General features: G+C 38.9%; 1 protein-coding gene, 1 long non-coding RNA gene and 1 pseudogene across 3 annotated transcripts in view; 1 reads left to right on the top strand and 2 right to left on the bottom strand.

Moving 5' to 3' along the window:
• Positions 1-220: 220 nt before the first annotated feature.
• Positions 221-1,118, bottom strand: LOC143411455 (partner of Y14 and mago pseudogene; annotated as a pseudogene).
• A 119-nt stretch (positions 1,119-1,237) lies between these two features.
• Positions 1,238-19,702, bottom strand: LOC143411286 (uncharacterized). Its single transcript, XR_013092856.1, has 3 exons — positions 19,602-19,702; positions 6,653-6,853; positions 1,238-1,315 (listed from the first exon to the last, which is right to left on the bottom strand). It is a non-coding gene; the product is annotated as an uncharacterized LOC143411286 (long non-coding RNA).
• The window catches only part of Ints6 (integrator complex subunit 6), an 86,441-nt gene continuing 81,105 nt past the window's right edge, over positions 19,035-24,370 (top strand). The window contains exons 1-4 of one of the 2 annotated variants that reach the window (XM_076871959.1): positions 19,035-19,059; positions 19,555-19,640; positions 20,024-20,101; positions 20,913-21,062. In XM_076871959.1, the coding sequence (XP_076728074.1) occupies positions 19,569-19,640; positions 20,024-20,101; positions 20,913-21,062 (300 nt within the window). In that variant the 5' untranslated portion in view covers positions 19,035-19,059; positions 19,555-19,568. Of the gene's footprint in view, positions 19,641-20,023; positions 20,102-20,912; positions 21,063-24,370 lie in introns of both variants that reach the window. The other variant, XM_076871958.1, reaches the window with a different exon arrangement.

Raw genomic sequence — 24,370 nt, 5'->3', positions numbered from 1 at the left:
AGACAAAGTGGGGTGGGGGAAGAGAGAGATATTAGGATAGACAGGGAAATAACTCAAACACTGTGAACAGGAACCAAGACTCCAAGATTTGGGCGTACTCTCTCTACCCTCCACCTCAGTTCTCCAAGAGAGTCCCACCCGCCCGATTTTCTTTTAAACAAGACACCCAAATCAGCAGCAAAGGTACCTGGGGTAGACACTAAGATTTTGAACACTGGGAATGAGAGGGAGAAAGTCCCAAAATTAGGAGTTGGAAGAAAAGGGAAGGAATGAGGGAGAGGCTAGGCTCTGGAGGGCAGAGTTGGGCAGCGAGAGGTGGAAGTGAGTCAGCATGAGGGGTTCCCCTCCTGACCGCTGCTGCCCACACTTCCCTGGACCCCAGAGAGCCCCACGGTTTGTTCTGCAGTCCATTCCCTATTTCCAAAGGCCTCACAGGCCTAACTCCAAGTCCTCTAGCTCCTCCTCCAGCGCCCTCCTCCTTGCTAGCTTCTCCAGCTGCTCTTTGCTGGGCTGACTGACTTCTCCAGCCTGGATCCGCTGTTGCAGCTCTTCCACCTGCCGAAGCTTTTTCTTTAGGTTCTTTATCTTCTTGGCTTTCTCAGTGGTGGCAGCTGAATCAGGTGGGTCAGAAGCAGCTGTTGAGGCTGAGTGGGAGCCTTGTGGAGCACTGGGGAGTTGGGCTGTCTCTCCCAGGGACACCTTGTCAAGAGTCTGGCTCAAGGCCTCTGCCTCTCCTTTCTCTTGCTGTTGCCGCCTCTTCTCCTTTCGCTTCAGGTTGCGTTTGGCTGTCTTGGAGAGGCCTGGTTCACCACCTTCGGGTCTAGATGGGGTAACAGGAGTGGTGGCCTCAGGGCTCAGCCCTGGAGGCAGCTCTGGTTTACTCTTGAAAAACTTCACATATTTATTTTCATACACTGGGACCTCCTCCTGGGGCACATAGCCTTCTTTCACCCTCCGCTGCCTGAGCCAGGTCCCGTCAGGTCGCGGTGTTGAGGCGATGTACTTGCCTATAATCCCAGGTACTCAAGGAAGCTGGGGCAGGAGGATCACAAATTCAAGGCCAACCTCAGCAATTTAGCAAGACCGCCGGTCTCGTCAGTTACATAGGGAGTCGCCATCTTCGTGTGCCCTAATTTTTCATTTTTAAAACAACCATGTACCTATTTTACTTACCCTTTTCTTGGGTAAGCATTAGAGATGGTTAAGAGAAATAGGGCATTGCTAGCACTTTCTAATCCTTTCTGTGAAGAAATATGCAACATCCTGTAAGTGGATTTCTGGTGGCTTTCTGCCAGGAGAGTTTGCTTAGCCTGATCTGTGAAAAGAAGCAAATCATTGGATCTGAGTAACTAATAAACTTCAGGTTCTTTGTGAAAGTGAAAATGGCACCCTTTAAAGTATAAATCAGTCTTGTTGGATGCCTTAGAAAAACAAAGAGCATTTTAACTTAAAAAAAAATGTTCTGTGCAAAAGATTGAATGAATTGAAGGGTGACATTGAGTGACAGCACAAAATGAAATGTGCAGAATAAGCTCAAAATGAAAAAAAAATTAATGTAAAATGACAGTTCTACACATAAACATATAAATGAATTAGACTAGGATTTTGTAATAAGGCATTTGATCTGACCATTCACTAATTTAATAAATATTTGTGTATTTCATGTTATGGAAAGTAAGACACAGCCCTCAACTCTGCTAAATACTGGAATTGAAGAATGAAACAAGTGAGTCAGGAGTAGTGGTTTTCTGAACTGGGCCTGGAAGAGTGTGAAGGAGTTTAATTAGATAAGGGGGTTGTTGAGGAAGGCAAGTGGGGTACTAGTGATGCAGAAATAAGGAGAGAGCTATGGATTAGCAAAGTCATGAAAGATATCCAGTTGTCCTGAGAAACTATCATTTAATTGCATTTAGTGAAACATTCTATAAATGTGGGAATGAGAAAACATAAAGTCGGGTATTATAAGGATTTTGTAAAGAAAATCATGAAAAACTAGAAAGAAGTATAATATAAACACGAATAGAGAAAAGGAGTTAGAAAAGTACCATTTGTGGCTAAGAAGTTTGGAGACAAATTGAAAAAAATAAACATGTTCATTTTATTTCAGTTATTTTTAAAAGCTATTTATCCCTAAACAATTTCTCCTCTACAATTGATCCTGAGTTCAAACAGCAACGTTGTGGCTGATGAAATGATAATGCTGATACAGGTACTAATGGGTCAAAACAGGACATATACTGAGTTGGGGGTGGGTAGAAGTAGTAGTTGTGGAGTACAGATGTAAGAGGTGGAATTAGGTTAAAAGAAATAATTAAAAGAAAGACAAAAGTTTCTAAAACAGGCTTAACTATAGGTTATGGGATAAATCTAGGGCAAGAAAAAACAAGCAAGGAAAAATTCAAAAGATAAAAGCACGTACAACTTCCTGGTAGAACTGTGGTAGCTAAAAACTGACATTTGAAGATACACGGATATGTAAAATTAATAGGATAATAGAGTCAATTGTTTTTGGTAAATGTAGAGAAAAAAAAGATAAATCTTATAATCAAGGGGAAAAGTTTGGGTTTGAACTCTGCCAACTGAATTCATCACTTAATTATTAATTTCTTCAAATTTCATTGCTAGTACTGTCTTGGACTGTATTTGGGAAACGAACCTGAATGTCTTCATTCCATGTCATTCCCTTTCTTGGAATAATAACTACTTAGAATTATTGTAAAAGTAGAAGTATTTGTAAAGCACGGAGTAGGATGATTCCTATGCAGAAAGACTTTTCAAATGGCGAGATTCTCTTCCTTTTCTCACACACATACACATTTTATATTTAGTTCACTTTAAAGAAAATATTTAGACAAATGTTTTGTATGAACTATATATTTTTTGTCCACTCATTTAAAACCAATTTCTATGATAAAATCCAAGACAACAAAATACTGAATTGCATGTCAGCTTTTGTTTCATTGTGAGATTCCATACAATGTATCCCACATGTGAGACAGCTGTTAAACCCCAGGTGCAATTTATATCTATGAAATTCTGCTATTTTATTTCTGTTATGTGAAAAATGTTAATTTTCTTATAAAATGCATATTTGTCTTTTTTCTTTGGTTTCACAAAGTCCAGTGCCTTGCATAAAGCTTCTGGCATTGTGTAGAAGATAAGGCTGGAGCTCAGGTTTGTTCAGGATTTCACATTTCTTTCAGCTTAAATGTCCACCTAAAAGTTTGGGGGTCTTCCCCCACTGCACTATACATAAGTTAGAATCCATGATATCTCACCTCCTAACTCCTGAACACCACAGTCTAATCCTAAGTAGAAAGAAATAATCCTTGTTAGATCAAGGCACTATTCTGTAAGGGAAGGCTTGCTCACCTGGTTTTGCCCATTCTCTGTTAGAATCTTGTCCTATTAACATGTAGGATCCAAACATCTATATAAAATAATTCCTGATAATGGTCATTTTTGTCAAGGATAAAATAATTTATTGAAAATGACTTGATTTGCAGTGAGGCAATACAGTTGTTTATAATGTTGTATATATAAAAACAAGTTTTCACGCTGTCATATTAGTGGCAATGCCAATAGTAAACTAGTATTTCTTCTTGCTGAAATCAGAAACCCAGTGATCCCCACAGATGAAGCTTTTGAAAGTCAAGATCTTTACTTAACGATATATGAAGAGTACAAATAAATTTCTGTGGTAAAATTGTAATGGTTTAATAGGTGCTGTTATCCCAACATGTGACTAATTTAAATATGATATATATATATATATATGTGTGTGTGTGTGTGTGTGTGTGTGTGTATGTGTGTGTGTGTGTATATATATATATATATATATATAATAAGTCATAAATTAATGATAAAAACAAATGTTAATGATAATAAACAAATGTTTTCCAACTCATAAAACATATGGAGAGAGCAAGACCATTTATGTTTTAAAATTTTGAGACTATGGTGTGCTTTCATTGACTGTTGTCCAGATGATAATCTGGTTAATCAAATAACCAAATAAGTTTTTAAAAAATTACTGCACCAATATTTTGGTGCAAAATGGTAATTTGGTAAAACTTTTTTTTTTTTTTTTTTTTACAAAAAAGTATTTTGTTACCACATTGGAACCCTTACGTATATGAAACATTTCTTCATAATTAATATAAAAAACTTTGAAGACATCATCACTAGTTTCATTTTTTCTAATAAAATAAAAGCTACCAGCTTTTCAGCAACTACTAGGTGTCAGACATCTACTAGTTAACACCACACATTCGTTCTTTCTAATCTTGGTAACAGTCCCGCAGTGACAGAGTCTGCTTGTTGCCCTCCCAACATCCATTCTCTCCTTCATCCTGACTGCCTCAGTTTTATTGGAGGTGGCAAAATGCCCCAAACTACATTTCCCAACCTCCCTTGCAGACATTAGTTGGCGATAAGATCTGAGAGGAAATTATTAGGAGCAGTTCCAGAAAAATCTTCTTTTAAAAGAAGGCCATCTCAGCTGGTGTACTTGCTTTTCTTCTTCCCATTGCTTCTGCCAAAGCAAATCTACAATATCTGAGGTGAATTAACTAATTATGAAATGACAAGCACACGTGGAGAACGGCTGAACAAGAAAACTGAAAAAGCTCAATGCTACTGATGACATTATGAGACCCAGAGTGGACAGTTGAGCCTGGACTGCCTACCTCTGACAGACATGATAAAAATAACTCTTGGTTTTCCTGTTTCTTATTCATAGATGAATGCAACTCTCAACTGATTGGCCTGAAAAGACAATGCTGATCTTTGAATCAGTGTCTGACAGGAGCCAGCTCAGCTGTTAGAAAGTAGAATCATTTGATACATAGTTAACAGAACATTTAAAAATGCATGGAGATCCCTAGATTTAAAGTATTACATATAATGGGGAAGATACAATGTAAAGGGCTATATAAACATTTCTTTTAATTTTATTTCAATATCTTTTTTTTTTAACAGTGGGCAAGTTTCCTTAATCCTAGTCCAATTTACTTGTGTGTGTGTGTGTGTGTGTGTGTGTGTGTCGCCATGGAGATTATACTCAAGAGCCTTGTGGGTGGGTGCTAGGCAAGCGTTCTACCACCAATCCACATCCCTAACCCTACTTTAATACAAGAGAAATGCACAAGATTATTTCTAAGATACCTTACAGAGAGAACTGTTAAAATAAAACCACCACCACCAGGATGAGCCCCCAAATGTAGAATTCCTGGTAATCTTATAAACACTAGTGATACAAAAACATTCATGACGCAAACTTTAATATATAAAAGTAATACTATCTCTAAGATTTAGAGGAACCATCTAAGAAATTCTATATTGACATTTCACAATAAAGGGCTGAAATGGAGTCAGAAAAGTATGAGAACTCCAGTTTTTATTTTTGCTTTGCTAGATTATGCTTTTATATAAAGAATAGTCAAAAGTGCTTTACAAATACAACATTGAGTGTAATAAAATCTCTCTTGTTAAACACTAGTAAGTGATTGGTCATTGGAAAAAGTCGATTAAAACAGAAATTTAAAAACTACATATGACTGGATATCAGTGGTGGAGCATGTGCTTAGCATGAGCAAGGGTTTACTATCCAGTAAAAATTTAAAAAAAAATTCAAATATTTTTCTTTCTTTCTTTTTTAAACTGGAGATTGTACCAAGGGGTGCTTTACCACAGAGCTGTATTCCCATTCCCAGTCTTCTTTTTATTTCAAGACAAGGTTTCACTAAGTTGCCCAGGCTGGCCTCAAACTTGCAATCCTCCTATCAGCCTCCAGAGTTGCTAGGATTACAGGCATGTGCCATGGTGCCTAACTTCCATTTCATCCCTCAATTTCTTTAGTGACTTTTGTTTCACATTTAATTGGTTAATATAATTAATTAACATAATTCTAATAACAAGTATAACTGTTATAAACAGGTTTGGGGAAACTGCAACTGACTCCATGAGTATTTAAGCAGGAGCAGAGATTCACAAATGTATAGAGGGAATCTAGTTTTGAGCACATGCCATGCTGTGGGCATGTGTTAAAGAGGGAATGAGAGGCTTCAGGGAATCTGGCAAATGAAGTGGATGTCATAAGAGCTCCTATGTGCCCACCATCAGTGATAGATATTCCATTATAGGATGTTAAGCTATTTTATCTACTCTTTCAGAACATGGAGATTAGTGAACTGAATATTAGGATCATATTCTTACAACATCCCCTTTTATCCTTCCCATCTTGTTCTTATGGGCAAATTCTTGCCTGAGAATTTGTTTTGTTGATTGTCTCCCTGTCATTTTCCTCTGTGCCTGAGTGTCTCCCTGGGTCCCAGTTCCTATAGCTATCATGGGGATGAGAGCCCTGTCCCTAAGCCCCAATTCCTGTGGATGGGTCAACAATAACTACCGTCAGGCTTACCCAACATTTTGTCTCTGATGTTTGATCCAGGATCTAGTGCTATTCTACTTTGCAACCTCAGACTATGTTTATTAACATAGTTTAGTCTTCGTTTACTCCTCTGAAAAAATTAGAAGACTTAAGTTTGCAGGTTTGATAGATTATAGAATAGGGATGCCCAGATAGTAAAGTGCTTCTTTTCTTCCCATTTACTTCTCAGTATGTTTCTCACCCAGAGCATTGAATACTCACAGGAACACTTGTTGAATCTCCTAGCAGTTGACTACTGGTGTGCTGGCATCTCTATTAAGAGCCCAGATGATGATCTTGCTTGTCCATACTATCCCATAGTAGCCACCACGGGGATTTCTCTGGAGCACTTCACTTGGCCATTTGTCACACTGGTCACCTTGGACAGTCATCCACTTCTCATATCATCCATCCTCTCCACCTCTGAATTTGCCGTTCAATATAAAACATTAAATATAATGGGTATGTTAGGGTATTCCAGAAAAACAGAACAAATAGAAGACACAAAAAGTAAGGAATTGGCTTCCACAATTATCACAATTATGAAGGATGAAAAGTTTCAAGATCTGCAGTAAGGATATTGGAGATCAGCAAAGTTGATGGAGTAGTTCTACTCTGTCTGAAGACCTGAGAACCAGGAGAGTCCAAAATGTAGTTGTAATTACAGTGGCTTGGGTGGCTGACTCAGGAGGATTGTGAGTTCAAAGCCAGCCTCAGCAACTTAGCGAGAAACTCAGCAAGACCCTGTCTCTAAATAAAATATAAAAAGGGTCTTGGGATGTGGCTCAGTTGGTTATACCCTAGGTTTAATCCCCCATACCAAAAAACAAAACAAAACAAACAAACAAAAAAACAAACAGTAAAAGTTTGAGACTGAAGGCAGGAAAAGATCCAAGTCTCAGCTTGAAGGCAGTCAGGGAGAAGAAATTCACTCTTACTTAGCCTTTTTGTTCCCCTTAGGCCTTTAACCAATTGGATGAGGCCCACCAACATTAAGCAGGGCAATCTGTTTTACTCAGTCTACCAATTCAAATGTTAATCTCATCCAGAAATACCTTCATGGATAAACCCAAAATAATGTTACCAAATATCAGGGCATCCTGTGGCCCATTCACATTTACATATAAATTAACTATCATACCAGGAACAGTGCTAGTTGCTTTGGTCTTGTCATTATTTTTGGTTTCAGAGAAGTCAGTACCCTTTTTTTTTTTCACACCTTAAGGTTCCCACCTATGCTGTTGGTCCTGTTCTTCCCTGCTCCTTAGACCTGCCCATACTAACTGTACTTTTCCTATGATTTTCAGTTTTCTCTTTCCTTACCTAAAAATAGCCTTAGGTGTTTCCTTAAGGTGTTTGCTTAACCTCAAATAAATAAATAAATATTAAGTCATCTTTTATCCTTCTATTTGCCATCTCATTCCCCCCCCCCTTTTTTTTTTTACACACAAAAAGTAATATTCTCTGCCTTCTATCAATCACTAAAATTCCTGGTGATCTAATTTACCTTATTTCTTCTGTCTCAATTTTCCACTAAAAAGAACCCTATAAAGCCAATAATGGCTTTCTCAATCTAATGGCTTTTGTTCAGTCTTCACTTTATTTGATATTTCAGTTCTTTTGAAAAAAATATACTCTCTTTTCCTGACATTTTCTTTTTACTTTGGCAAGTCAGGTTTCTGATTCTTTACATTCTTCTGTTTAGTTCCCCTTTCAAAATCTGTCCTCAGATTTTGAACTTCTTCCCTTTTTCTCATTTACCAAATTCCACTTCACTTTTAGTTATTTCTACAGTTCTAACTTCCAAAGGGAAACATCTAATCTTTAATAATCCATACCTAAAAGATTTTCCTGCTTAAAATGTCTCAACATCTACATGCAAAATTTAAGTAAATCATTCAGGTCCTTAATGATTGTATACAAACCAAAGTATTTAAAGATATTAAAAATTCTGGCTAACAAAGCAATCCTTAGTGAGAAAAGTGAAGAAGGAGGCATCATAATACCAAAACTGAGATTATACTACAGAGCTATAGTAACAAAAATTGCATGGTATTGGTATAAAAACAGACATGAATGCCACTGGAAGAGAACAGAAGACACAGAGACAGGGCTGGGGATGTGGCTCAAGCGGTAGCACGCTTGCCTGGCATGTGTGTGGCCCGGATTCGATCCTCAGCACCACATACAAACAAAGATGTTGTGTCTGCCAATAATTAAAAATAAATATATAAATAAATTAAAAAAAAAGACACAGAGACAAACCAACATAAATATAGTTATCTCATACTAGACAAAGGTGCCATAAACATACATTGGAGAAGAGATAGCCTCTTCAATAAATGGTGCTGGGAAAACTAGAAATCCATATGTAGCAGAATGAAATTGAACCTTTATCTCTCATCCTGCACAAAATTCAACTCAAAGTGTTTGAGGACCTAGGCATTAGATTAGAGACCCTTCACCTACTAAAGAAAATGTAGGTCCAACTTTCCATCATGTCAGCTTAGTTACTGACCTTCTCAATAAGACTCCTAAACACAATAAGTAAAATTAAGAATCAAATAAATAAGATGGTATCAAACTAAAAATCTTCTTCACAGGGAAGGAAGAAAACATGAAGAGAGATCCTACAGAATGGGATAAAATCTTTGCCACCTGCACTTCAGATAGCATTAATCTCCAGGATATACAAAGAACTCAAAAAACTTAACACCAAAAAGCAAATAACCCAATCAATAAATGGGCAAAGGAACTGAACAGGCACTTCACAGAAGAAGATATATGAATGGTCAACAAATATATGAAGAAAAGTTCAATATCTCTAGCAATATTAAATCTATCAATATCTAGCAATATCACTCTAGTCAAAATGGCAATTATCAAAATAAAAGTAACAATAAATGTTGGTGATGATGTCAGGATAAAGGTACACTCATACATTGATGGTGGGAATACAAATTGGTACAACCACTCTGGAAAGCAATATAGATATTCCTCAGAAAACTTGTAATGGAATCAGTTATCCCACTTGGAATGACCCAGTTATCCCACTCCTCAGCATATGCCCAAAGGATTTAAAATTAGCATACTCAGTGATGAAGCCACATCAATGTTCATAGCAGCTCAAGTCACAGTAGCTAAACTATGGAAACCTAGGTGCCTTTCAACAGATGAATGAATGAATGAAAATGAAATAAAGAAAATGTGGCATGTATACATAATGGAATATTACTCAGCTATAAAGAAGGATGAAATAATGGCATTTGCCGGTAAATGGATGGGTCTCAAGACTATCATGCTAAGTGAAATAAGCCAATCCCAAAAAAACAAAAGCCAAATGTTCTCTGATATGCAAATGCTAACACACAACAAGCCGGGAAGGAAGAATAGAAGTTTATTGGATTGGACAAAGGGAAGTGAAGGGAAGGGAGGAGGATGGGAATAGGAAAGACAGTAGAATAAATTGGACTTAACTTTCCTATGTTCATATATGAATACACCACCAGTGAAATTCTATATCCTGTACAGCCACAAGAAAGGGATCATAATTAGAATAAATTATACTCTATGTATGTATAATTTGTCAAAATATACTCTACTATCAAAAATAACAAATTAAAAAATTTTAAAAACACTAAAATATTTCTGGTTAAAACACTGCAAAAACTTTTATAAATTGTATTTCATATAGAATACTCAAAGTATAAACTGATAACTTTTCAGGCGAATATTTGTCTACTTATATAAAGAACTCTTAAAACACATCTAATAATTTCCACCTCTAGAAATTCATCATAAAGGAAAAAACTGGAGATGGCTGAATTCATACCTGACTTTTTCTTACCTCATATTCAAGCTAATAAAAACCCGCTTTTCATGACTTTGACTCTTAATCCTGTTGTCCAAAAGCCACTATAATTCCCCACCTGAATTATAGCAATAACCTTTTCATTATTCTGTTTCTAATCTTCTTTCTATAATTTACTCTCATAAAATAATCAGATAGCCCTCTGCTCAGTACTCTCCTATGGCTTCCTGTTAGTCAGCAGAAAACAATTTCTACCCCTCATAGCAAGGTCCCGATATGAGCTAGCTCCACCTCTATCACCTCCTGGATTTGACCTCAAACAACTTGCCTTGCAACTCTGCTTCAGTTTTGGGGGCTTCCTTGCTATTCCCTACAGCAGATCTACTACAAAATCAGGGTCTTTACGTGCTTTTCTCTGGAATGTTTCTCTCTATATTCACCTGATTTGCTGACTCACTTCAGGTGTTTGGTCATATGTTATTCTCAGGTTCTTTACTGACCATCCTATTTAAAAATACGATCCCCAGGTCTCTACATCACCCATTTCCCATTCCGACTTTATTTTTCTCTGGACCATTTATCACCATCTGACACATTATACAGTTTACATCTTGTCTCTTTCCTCTCTCCCACTAGGGCAGGGATTTGTTCCTTGTTCACTAATTATCTTCAACATCCAGAGTATTAATTACTTAAGATTTTTGGTATAGAACTATTCAATGCATTATTATTTATAACAGTAAAACATAAAATAATGAAGTGCTAATAATAAAAGAAATCATAATATATCCGTAAATGGAATAATATGTACTTAATTAAAAGTCATGTTAAAAATAATTTAATAAAATAAAAAATGTTCACATTATATTAAGTGGAGGAAAAAGCAGAACATAAAAGAATATTCAGGGCTGCGGATGTAGTTTAGTGATAGAGTGCTTGCCTAGCATGTGTGAGCCCCCTTGTTCCAAACCATAGTAATGAGAGAAGGGGAAGGAGGAGGAGAACAACAACAAGAAGGAGGAGGATGAGGAAGAGGAGGAGAAGGAAGAGAAAGAAATATATAATAAAACTCCAATTTTATCAAAAAAAAAAATATATAATGCTATCATTTGCTATCTCAAGGTGATGAAATTGAAACTAATTTTTGCTCTTCTGATAATTTTTTTTTGTATTTTGATGGTTTTTAAAACAAAACTTCTACATTTATTTTTTATGGTACTCAGAACTGAACCCAGGGCCTTGAACAGGCTAGGCAAGTGCTCTACTACTGAACTCATCCCCAAACAATAGTTTCTATTTTTAAAATTAAATGTAAAGCTTTGAAGGAAAAAAATGCTTTTCATTCAGTTGTTTCCTCTAGTCCCCTCTAGTCTGAATGAAATTCCAACTTCAATTAGAGATATGATATGTACATGTCTTTTGGCACTGATTAGATTCTGCTAGAATTATATATTTATTTTATTTTCTTAGGCCATATTCCTTCTGAAGGCAAAAATCCATGTATGATCTATTTTTAGAGCCCTCAAAACTCATTTCTATTTTCAATTATTATTTGAAAGAAAAAGTACTTGAAATGCTTTAATAGCCAGGAATGATATATAGTGTTAGTTGCTTAGGGAAACCATCAAATGATGTAATTTTCTGGTGTCCCTCACAACCACCTTAAAAACAGTTTAAAGGTATATTAGAATGATGACTAAAATAGAAGCATTTTTAGGGTTTGGTTTATTTCCCTGTTGCCTTTACTTACATATATTTTTATTACTTGCTGATACATTTTATTAAAATCTGATTCTGGAGGAAATTTGAGAATGACAGTGGATTTCAAGACTGACACTTTATACTAGAAAAGGCTAGGCTAGTATAGCAAAGACAGCAGGGCACAAATGGGCGTAAACATTTAATGCCTCATACATGATAGTATATATCTTGATCTAAGGGTGGGTGTTCTTGATTGGCAGATAGGTTTCTTCCACATATTTAGGGTCCCAGTGATTGTTAATTTATGGCTTTTCAAGTTAATATAGCATGTCCACTGTATGCTAGTTGTACTTACTATTCTTTGCCTTCAATGCATTAAATTCTTCATGAGGCCATATAATGGCCAGACTGAGTAAATAAAAATACAGGATATTCAGTTTAATTTGGATTTCAGCTAGCACATAAGTTTTTAGTATAAGTATGCCCCAAATATCACATGGTACATGTTTGTACTAAAATATTATGTATTGGGCTAGAGTTGTAGCTCGGTGGTAGAGTACTTGGCCTAGCACATGTGAGGCACTAGGTCAGCACTACATAAACAAAATAAAAAAAATAAAATAAAATAAGGTTAAAAAATTGTTGGAAATTAACAACTAAAAAAAAGTAAAAAAACCACTATGTGTAGTTTATCTGAAATCGCAATTTAATTGTGAATCTTGTATTTTATCTAGCAACACTACTAAGATAGGGACTAATTTTACTTGATTTACTACTGAATTCCCAGAATTTAAAAACAGTATCTATTTACTATAAGATAAATAAATCTCAATAATTCTTAATGAATAACTGATGTTCTGCTTGTCTGAGAGAACCCATATTAGCAAAGAATATATACAATTATTAGTATTAACACTGCTTTAAAAATACGCATTTAGTGCCAACAAGGTATATTTATTTTATGAACACTTGTTATTAATTAGAATAGTTATTAAGTATCAGCAAATAATATTTACCAACCGATGAAACTTTAAGTAATCTATTAGCATATTAAACTGCTAATGCTTTATTATATTTTATGTTTTAGTCTTTTTGGGCTGCTGGAACAAAATAATATAATCTGAGTAGCTTAAAATGACAATTTTCTTCTTCTCATAGTTCTGGAAGATGGGACATACAAGGTTCTACCCTGATTCTGATTTTCAATCTTTATATTATAGTCTCTTGACAAACAAGATGGCAGATTCAGTGTCTGATGAAGGCCTAATACACAGATGGCTCCATCTGTGTCCTCACATGGTTGAAGGAATGAGTGATATCCTTGGATATCTTTCATAAGGGTGCTAATACCTTTCATGAAGGCTCCACCTTCATGACCTAATCGCCTCTCAAAGGCCTCACTTCCTAATATCATCACTTTGGGGGTTAAGATTTCAGCAAATAGTTTTTTTTCTCGCACAAACATGTAGACCATAGCACTTCAATAAAAATCAATGGACAAAATCCATCTTTCTCTAGGTAACTGCACAGCTCTCACTTCTTTTTAGTCTCTACTCAAATGTCATTTTCTTGTTGATGCCTTGCCTGTTTCTCCATGTCCAAAGCTTCAACCTTCTGCACCACTTACTTATTTTTCTTCCTGAGCACTTAGTGTGAATATAGCATAGTATAAAATGCCAACATATTGTCTTCTCATTATCTGCCTTCTGTCTTTCCATTATATTATAAACTGATGCCCTATCACAGTGCCTGACATAATACTCACTGTGAAACCATTATAAGATGTCATCTTATAATGCTGTCACCAAGAGGCAGTTGTGATTAGTTGTGATAGGCTGCACGTGTGCAAATTTTGTGGTTATTCTTGGTAGCATGACTAGACAATCCCAAACCTTCCACTTTTTAGTCAACCATTTAAAGAAAGGCCTGGTTGTGGTCTGAAAACCTTTCAATGTCACTTTCCACTAGATCAAGGAAATACTAGCAATGAAACTCATAAAATGGACACCAAGGGTTTAGAAGAAAATATCAAAGACAAGAGAATTGTATTTAAAAAATGTTGTATTACTAATATTCCTGTTGGCAGAATTCAGTACAGTGTAGACAAACTCTGATAAGAAACCACTGAATTTTAATTAGCAGCATTCCCCAACTACCAGTGGTCCGAAAGTAATAGAATTTCTTACAATTCACAGTGTCCCAATCAGTAATTCGATTACCTTGAATTCAAAGCAACTCTTTAAGACAAATCTTATATCATGCCTGGGGGCTGTGAATATAATATTACATTCTCATTATCTGTTTGGCTTCTGTTTTTCCATTATCTTATAAACTCTTTGAGGACCTACCATAGTGCCTGTCACAACACTGGGTGTGTAACTAGTAGTAGTTGAAAGAAGGATTGCAATGCTCACTCTCCTCCACTATAGAAATTGTTCCACCCTGATTCTAATTCTTAATTTTTGGATGTCCATATTGATAGCTGACCTTGAATTGTCTGAGACCTCAATACTACCATGAAACACTGCTTGTTGAAAAGATCTAATTTCTGGGCTGGGGATGTGGCTCAAGCCGTAGCGCGCTCGCCAGGTATGCGTGTGGCCCGGGTTCGATCCTCAGCACCACATACAAACAAAAGATGTTGTGTCTGCTGAAAACTAAAAAATAAATATTAAAATTCTCTCTCTAAAAAAGATCTAATTTCTTAATAGTAGCCCTTATTAACAACCCTCCCCTGCCCAAGGACCATATTAGTATAATCAAAATTAAATTTCATTATATATGTACTATCTGATTATATTGGCTGCATGGTTTCACATCTAATTTTTTATGTTTATTACTTTTCCACATTTTTTGAGGTATCTCGGTATGATCTAAAAGGGAGTAGAATGGCAGAGTCAAGGAAATGTTAAGACAGCCAAAAGAAACTTTGTTAGATTAGAAATGAGGAACACTAAGTTCAACTGATTATTTTGTTCAGATGGCACATCCAGATAGCATAAGCCAAATCATTGGCATATAATTATTTTTAAAGTGTTAACCTACTTATTTGGTTTAAAATAATTTAAAAGGGCTCTGGTTGGCTCCTACGAATGAATCTAATTTATCAATTCTTAATTCTGTTAGAATAGCTCTACTTCAACAATTTAGGCTATTGTCTCAGCCAGAGTCACCATTCTCTTTCAGAGGTTTCCATATAATTTTCTTTCTTTTTTTTGGTGCTTGGGTATGGAACCAAGGGCCTTAAGCATATTAGGCAAGTATCCATTTAATTTATTCTCTTTTAAATTGGAGCAAGAGCATTTGTATAGCATTCCTTTAAAAACATTAAAAAGCAAGGTTCCCCCCCCCCCACATACCTCTTCTGACCAATACCCTCCCAGAAAAATCTTCCCTAATCCCCTAGACTGTAATAGCATGGGGCTTAGCACACACTACTCCAACTAGTTTTCCTCTAGCATTGCAAGAGCTCACTGCTTCTTCAGTTCAATCTGATGAAACAGGTGGCATGCATTTAGGGGTTACATTTCAGAAAAACAAGCCTGAATCTTTCTAGAATCACCGAGAATGAATGAAGAAGAGATTACATTCCCATCTCTTGCTTACTCCAAGGTCTACACTCACTGAGGAACAGTGAGACTCTCTAGCACTACTCCCCACCCCTATATTCCCCCAGTCAAATTCAAACAATTTGAGCACATGTCACAAATCCACTTTATAGTGGTGATCATATTTATTGTTGTTTCTCCTTTATTGTTCAGATTTTTGAGTTTTAAAAAATTACAGTAACACTAAGGGCACATGAAGAGTACTAGTAGATGCCAGTTTATTCTTATACTTAAAGCATGTAGTTCTTCATTAGTATTATTTATAATGAAATCACTAAAAAATATTTTAAAAATGAGATGATCAGGGCCTGTCCTAATTCTACTGAATCACTTTCTTTGGGTATGGAAACTTGGTCCATTATTTTATGGTATTGGGGATTAAACCCCAAGTCTTGTGCTTGGTAGGCCAGTGCTGTACCACTGAATTATATTCTCAGACTTTTTTGAGAAAGGGTCTCACTACTAAATCCTCCTGCCCCTGAAGTAGCTCAGATTACACTGCACCTGGCAATACATTATTATTATTATTATTAGGTACTGGGGATTAAACTCAGGGGCACTCGACCACTGAGCCACATCCTCAGCCCTATTTTATATTTGGAGACAGGATTCTTAGTGAGTTCTTAGCGTCTTGCCATTACTAAGGCTGGCTTTGAACTTTGTGATCCTCCTGCCTCAGCCTCCTGAGCTGCTGGGATTATAGGTGTGTACCATAGCATCAGGCCACTATTCTTTGAAAATATTTTTTCAAATTGTAGATTTTTTCAAAATGTAGATATAAAGAAAAAAAGATACCTTTTTTTATTTTTATGTGCTGCTGAGGATCAGAACCTAGTGCCTCCCATATGCTAGGCTAGCGCTCTACCACTGAGCCACAACCTCAGCCCATTATTTTTCTAAAGCTCTATTCATGATGCTGATGCTGCTTTAAGCCATCATCAACCAAAAGCTAAATTGTCAACCAGAGTCACTGAGAATAAAGTCGGCCTATTTCACTAGATATTGTCTGCTTGTAATATTTCCTGGTTTCTGATTGCCTCTTACTTTGCTGCCTTTGTATGCCCTGATTTCTTTACTGCTTTGCCCCAGGGCCTTGACTCCCAGTACTTCTGAACTGAAAACCTGATCTTTGATCTCAGATGCCATCATAAGCATGGGTTCTGGTTACATGCTCCAGGTTGGCTTTCTAGACTTAACTCTCCCTTATCTTTGCATCTATCCCTGTTTCTACCATACACTTCTACTAATGTCCCTAGTATGACAACCTGCCAAAATCACTTGAATCAGGGAAGAGCGAGCAGTATTCTGTACCTTGAAAGATGATTTCAAATAACTGTAATAGGCAAGGTCATTATTAATGTGTGCTTATCTATTTCAGTAGACTAGTTCAATTCTCTTCAAATATTGCTGCCTTACTTACTATCCCATCTAAAAAACTTTCAAATTAATAGGAGGAAAATCCCTTAGCTTGGAATAATGGTCCTGTACTATCTACTTTCTGGATTTGATACCATTGTTGATACATCAGGGCTTTGGCCTAGCTGAACTTCACTGTTCCCCAGGAAGCCCCAGCATGCTGTCCAAACTTCATTTTCAATATCTGGAAGGATTTTTTCACCAGCAACTTCCCCTTCCTTTATTTATATCTAACCCTGTCAGTACTTAAAAGCAGTGTTTCTCAGAACGGAGTACTGTGCAAGAAGAAAAATTTGTTATGATCCTAAAGAATGTTTCCAGACAGGCAAGGGGCCCATAGACCACAGCCAAAAAGCAGTGATATAGAAAATGAAAGACTAACTCTATTAAAATTACGCAAACGATCACTTTGAAAGAAAAGTGTTGTTAAAGTACTTTGTACATTGTCACAGAACTCTTAAGATCTACAATCCCAGTTTGAGAATCACTGCAGCACATATTGACCTTGGAAAATGCTCATCATCCCAAAATAAAATTCTCTTTTCTCTTACTATCTAATCGCTTTCTGCCTTAATTAATATGTAATATTTTCCTAGAAAAACATAAGCTCATTAAAAATGGGGACATTTTATTCATTTAAAAAATCTCCATCATACCTAGATATAGCAGGTCCTACGCAAATAGGACCTGTGTTCTATTTTGCAGTCCATACCTACAGAAAAACGTACTACTAAAATTGCCCTAACATAAATTAACAAATATTAGGAACTAAGTCCAAGTTATGAAACTCAAGATTTTAAAAAAGGGCCACAAAGTATGTCTTTTCTGTGTTAATAAAAACACTTTCCATGTTCAGTAGGCAAAAAAGAATTTCCAGGATAAAGAATAAAATCCGGAAATGCAAGGCTAGTGGGAGAGTCCCTATAAATATCTCCATAGTCTTATAAGGGCTGGGCTGTATGTCCTTAATTCAACTTGTATTTAAGGCAGTGTCTTGGTTTTCCAATTCGATGTGAGGAAACTGTTTCTCGGACTTGTAGGAGTGGACTCATGACTTTATGATAACAGGAACTTAGAAGAAAATGTTTTCCTTCACAGTATTTCGAACGAGTTTGAAAGTCAGTTTCTTTCACTTTAAAACGAAGGTAATGGACTATGATTTGTCTAAATTCCTTTCGGTGAAACTGATACTCTATTCCCCTAATAACGGCTTGAAAACGGAATCTCTGCTTAAGACCGTCTGTTTGCCCGTTGCTCGGGGAGTGGGTGAGGGTCCGTTCTCTTTCTAGTGGGTCCTCCGACAAGGATCCTGGCGTGCTGCAGGTCCGGCGGAGCGAGGATCAGCCCTCCGTCCCACTCCCTGGCGGGAGCGGTGTGCCGGGCGAAGATTAGTCCCCGGTCATAAACAACCTCTCACTTCCCCTCCCCCTCGCGGGCCCGCCCGCGCTGGGGCCGGCCCTCCGAGGCCCAAGAATCTTCTCCGGCGGCCGCAGGCCCCGAGCCTTCCTCGGGAGGGCGACATCGGGCCTGCCCTCTTCCTCTAACCGGGTGTTTGTTCACTTTACTCAGCTCTCCTCACTGTCCACGCTACATCGACCTCAGAGGGGAACTCGGGTTAGCCTCCATTTCCCTTCCCCCGACCCCTATCACCTCCAACAGCCAAGAAGGCCAGCAGCCCTGCCGCGCAGGCTCACAGCCTCGGCCGCCCTGCGCGCGCCGACGCGGCCCCCGCCCCCAACCGCGGTCCTTCCGCGGCCCATCCCCGCCCCTTCCCGGAGCCCGCCTCCGCGTCTGCCGACCCGCCTGCTCGCTCCTCGCGCTCGCTCTCGCGCGCACCCGACGCCCCGCCTCCGCGCGTGCTCAATAACTGTCCCCGGAGCCGGCCTACAAGCTTCCTCCGCCCCTGAGCTGTTTGAATATGCTAATAAGAGTCCAGGGACTAGCCAATAGAACAACGGGGCGGTGTGTCACGTGGCTCGGGGACGTGTCAGGGGGCGGAGCCTCTACAGCCCCTGCCCAAGTTAAAACCGGAGTGTGAGAGAGAAAAGCGCTTCAGTAGCGAGAGGGGCTGAGAAAGTGGTGACACCGCCGGGGTGCGGAGGGAGTCCCTGAAACTTCTCCCAACAGCCCCAGGGCCAATCTCCCCTCAGCCCACTCCCCTCTTCGCCAGCTCCCTGGTCCCCACTCCCTGCACCGGGGGTGGGGTGGGGAGCCAGGCCCGTCTCCCGCGGGGACACACACAGGGACCGGGAGCGGGGACGGGACCCCCAGGCGGGGGGGACGGACCGACAGACAGACGGCCGGGCTCCCGCCCCAGCGGGCAGGCAGGCAGGAGGAGGCGGAGGCAGGGGTACGACGGGGAGGATTGGGTCTGGGGAGTTTCCTCTCAACTATCGGGGGAGAAACTCCCCGCAGCCGGAGGAAAGACCCAGACAGTGTTTTCCTCCCGGGGGCCGCACTCCCCCGCCCCGCGTAGCGGCGGTCGCTGCCGCCGCCACCGGTGCCTCCACCTCTACCATCTCTTTCTCCACCACCTCGGGCCCCGGTGTCCCCGGCCAGCACTATGCCCATCTTACTGTTCCTGATAGACACGTCTGCCTCTATGAACCAGCGCAGCCATCTGGGCACCACCTACCTGGACACGGCCAAAGGCGCGGTAGAGACCTTCATGAAGGTACCGACTGACCGAGCCCGGGCGGCGACCCTGGCCCGATGGCCCGCGGGCGGCAGGGTGGGGGGGAGGGCGGCTGGGGGCAGCAGGGCGGGGGTGTCGGGGACCTGATTGCAGGCGCTGCCGGGCTCGGGGACCCCCTCCCCCACCGCGCGGGCGGGCGGGCGGGCGGGCGGGCGGGCGCTGCGAGCTAGGCTCGGCCGGGGCCCGGGCTCCGGCCCCGGGCGGTGTGTAGGAAGAGATCTGTGTGTGGGGCGGCGTGGAGGGGCGGCCGCTGCGTGTGCGATACTATGGGGGGTGGTGGGGCTACTGGGCGCCCCTTCTCTGCCTATTAACCTCGCCTGTGCTTCCCTCTTGCCCGCCCCGTTCCTCCTCCCGTCCCGCAGCTCCGTGCCCGGGACCCTGCCAGCAGAGGAGACAGGTATATGCTGGTCACTTTCGAAGAGCCGCCCTATGCTATCAAGGTAACAGCCCTCGCCCTCCCCCTCCCCCTTCCCTTCCTTCCCTTCCCTGTTCCTTCCTCGCTCGCCCTCCCCGCCCCCCCATTCACCCTTCATTATGCTCCCCTCCCCCACCCGCTGCGCTCCCGGCGCGGAGGTCTCTTCCCCTGCGGGCTCCCACCCCCTCCCCCGCTCGAGAGCGTCCTGGCGCCGTACAGAATCGCCAGGCCACCGCCATCCCCTCCCGGCCCGGCTCGGCCCGGCGGCGGCGGCGGCGGCGCTGCGATCAACATGGCCGACATTTCCCCTCCGCGGCGTGAGCGGCAGCAATGAACTGTGGGGGATATTTATTCAAGTTAGCCCGAGTGACAGCCGGGCCCGGCCGCGCCGAGCCCGGGTTTGCATTAAAGGGGAATGGGCCGGGCTATCAAGGGAGTCCTCTGAGGGGCTGCGAGGATTGGTCATCTCTAGAGTCTTCCTAAGGCTGCCGACCGATGGGACAGCCTTGGGCCAACTTCAGAAGTCATCTGCTTTCTACTAATACCTTCCCACTCCCGGATTTTGGGTATTAGGTTAGGTAGTAAATTTCTTGGTGAAGTTATAAAGTATTGAGGCCATTAACCACCAAGAACTATAGAGCATGCAGATTTTTTCTTGGCCACCTTTGGAAGAGAGATTTCTCAGGAGAGAGATAGTATTAACAGGTTAACTGAAGCCATACCAACCAAAAAGCGACGTTAACCAAACATCTACTTGGTAAAGGTCATATTATAAAGGTTGTCCGTGTATATATGGGTTTAAAAGATGAATAAAAAGTCTTAATTTTTCTTTGCAGGCTGGATGGAAAGAAAACCATGCAACGTTTATGAATGAACTGAAAAACCTTCAGGCTGAAGGACTTACGACTCTTGGCCAATCCCTAAGGACAGCTTTTGATTTATTAAATTTAAATAGATTAGTAACTGGCATAGACAACTATGGGCAGGTAGGTTGAATGTTAAGGTGGAAAAATAGTTGATGATAATTTTTTTTTTTTTGGTGGAAAAACACTTTAGTACCAAACTAGAACACAAAACTCCAGTATAAAACATTTCAGACTGAAATACAGTGTGTACATGGTTCAAATGTGAAACTCGCCCTACACAGTGTATGGTTTTGTATCCCTCATCCCCCCAACATATGCATTTGTATTCAGAATTAGAATCTGAATTCTTTGCTATAAAGTTGACATAGATTTGGTTTCAGTCCCCTGGAAGTTGATGAAAGACATGAAACGGAAAATACCTTCCTTCAACATACTCACTCTCCATAGTCTACCTGCAGACATGGTATACAACTATTCAAGTGGCTTATAGACATTAATTGATGAGTGGTCTTCATTTCTAAATGTTAGAGAAAATTATTCTTTTTTGAATCTGGATTTAGTTTAACCATATTGTGTAACTAGCCTGGAAGGTAAGACTTTCTTTGCAGTGCAGTAACTGGCTGAGTACATTAAGATTTTTCATCTCTTTTGAGCATACACCATTAACAACTATAAGGGGATGAATATTGAGTTAAATGGCAGGTCCGTAGTTTGTTTTTAAATTATAAATCTTTAGAAAACAAGATGTTTGGAAAATATAAACCCCTTTCTTCCAAGTCCCTCTCCCATCTATTTAAGGATGAGGCAAGAGATTTAAATTATTCACTAAGGAATAATATGAGGTGGTCCATTATAACTTTTTGTAATGTTATTCTGAAATACAGGATGCTGATGAATGTATAATGGTACATATAATAAAGGAACATTATATCCAAGGAATTTAGTTCTTACATAATAGTACAAAGCGGTATTTATTAACTGTAATGTTTGGATATACATTGCATTCTTTCCCAAGTTCCATAATCCACAAGTTTGATGAGATTCACATATGTCAGGGAAATTTGTCCTGTGAATACAATTTTTATTTGCCTTAGATAGAAAGAAATAGGGAAGGTTCTCTTGTAGAAGTTTTTATGCTTTACTTTGGAATAACTCTTGAGCTCCTAGGCATCTTTAGAAATGGTTTAATTTGGTCCCATAGCATTTAAAATACATTTTGCAATTCACAATTACTCCCTCCTCCTCCCCCGCCTCGTTTTGCTTTATTTTGTAAGTCTTTGCAAGGTGTTGTAAAGAATTTCTGTAAAATCTCATGCTCCACTGTTATGTGTTACATGATCTTTTCTTAAGGTTCTGATTCAAACTTTTTTGAGTACAAAGTCATATTTGAAACTCGCCATTATTTCGTTGGTTGTCAGGTTGTGTCAGTGTTCTGCATCACATTCTATAAGACATTTGGATACACTGACCTTCGACCACATATTAAAAATATTTCTAAGAGTGTTTCCATAGAAAAACTGCTTGTCATAGAGGGGCTGAGGACATTTGTAACTTAAGCCTATATTTTCCTTTTCCCAGTTGCCATCTTCCACCAGAGAACATTTTAGTTCTTATAGATAAATCTAACAAAAAGTTTGAAGGGTGAAGGTGGTCCTGCTGTGCTGTTATCACTTTGACCAAGAGAAGAACATGAAGATGAAAATGTTTTAACATGTCAGGGTTTATTAACTCAACAATAGGCAGAGATAATGCTTCTCAGTTATCTTGATGAATAAGCAAGGATACATGGAGCAGTATTAATGCTTATGTCTTGAATTGGCACATAAAAATGCAACTAGGTTTAAGATAATTTAAGAGCCACAATTTCTGAATACAAATGAAGTGATCATTTAAGTGTTCAGTTAGAAGAAAATATCCTTCCAGAAGATTTTTTTTCATCATAAATCTTTTTCTGATTTAGATATTTAATAATTTCTATTCATACAAAGAATATAAACTATCAGGGATTTTGGATGTCTTAAATATTTAATATTAAATATCCTTCATGAGTTTTCCTCTTTATCTGTTTTCTGTGGAATATCTTTATTCTGAAACCTTGGTATTTTTATATTAATACTTAATGCTCTAAAATAAGATCTGCGAAGTTTAGAGGACCAAATTCTATATAATCTCATTAGTTGAGGAAAATGAGAAAAGGTGAGTTAGTTGGAAAGCAGAGCATGTCTGTTTTAGAGTATCTAAAAAATTTAAGTTTCTGAATTATTTTCTTAACTAGATTGGGGTTAATGTGTATATATTTGTGTGTTTACACAGATGGTTCCCCCCATTTTCTGTAACCAAAGCATAATTTATATTGCATTTATTAGTTTACTTAGTACACTTAATTTTTTAAGTATTAGCTTGGATGCCTAGAATTTGTAGGATATCAGTAAGTTTAAAGTGGCTGAAGAAGAGTGATTATCGGTGAATGTTTTCCTCAAGCACTAAGGATATCCCGCTAAAAATTTAAAAACTTTCTGCCTATAGAAGTCCTTATAAATATTTGATTTTGATGATCAGTACCATTTACTGATATTTATATAGTCATGGAATAATGTAGCTTCTAGTTATTTCTCCTATTGTAGTAGCACATTTTTAAATTTCTTATAATTGTAGATACATTGGATATTTTTCTACATATGTTCAAAAATTTTGAATAATGCTGAACTTCTGAGAACCACTAAAAATCTGAATCAGCCCAAATATCTAAAATTAGGAAATGTATAAAAATTTAGAGGTCTTATTAAAATTTTATATGTAGATGGGTTTATTTTCATACTGTTCCAGATTGTTCTGTTTTTCAATCAATGTTTTCACCATTGTCTTTTTTTTTCTTTTTAAAGTTACGTTCCAGTTAGGATTACTGAATCTTACACTGGCTTACAAATCATCATTTTTGCCATTGGCTTGACTCTACACCTCTACTCCCTAATAAACTAGTACTGATTAGATTGTTTGGAATGGTACCTGACCTACTGTGTGCCCTTGGTGAAGATAATCCTTGAGTGGTATCTTAAAAGGAGATAACATATTTAAAAAAAAAAAAAAAATATATATATATATATATATTTTTTTTTTTTTCCCTAGGAAGGGATATTTGTGATTAAACCCAAGTGTGTTTTACCACTAAGCTATATGCCCAGATCTTTTTGTTTTTTTATTTTGAGACAAGGTCTTGCTAAGTTGCTGAGGCTGATTTTGATCTTTTGATCCTCCTGTCCTAGCCTCCAGCATTGCTGGGATTATCATATGTGCCACCATGCCCAGTGTGTACTTAATTTTGGTGGGGTTTTAAGTGCTGGTGGCTTTTGGATACGGTCAAAATGAATGACTCTTACTTAGAATAATTTTAATCCATTTTATCTTGAGCATAAAGGTCTTTTTGTGAA

This window comes from Callospermophilus lateralis, chromosome 12, assembly GCF_048772815.1.
Source record: "Callospermophilus lateralis isolate mCalLat2 chromosome 12, mCalLat2.hap1, whole genome shotgun sequence".
Classification (NCBI taxonomy): Eukaryota; Metazoa; Chordata; class Mammalia; order Rodentia; family Sciuridae; genus Callospermophilus; species Callospermophilus lateralis.
This window is presented reverse-complemented; position numbering and strand designations above follow the sequence as displayed.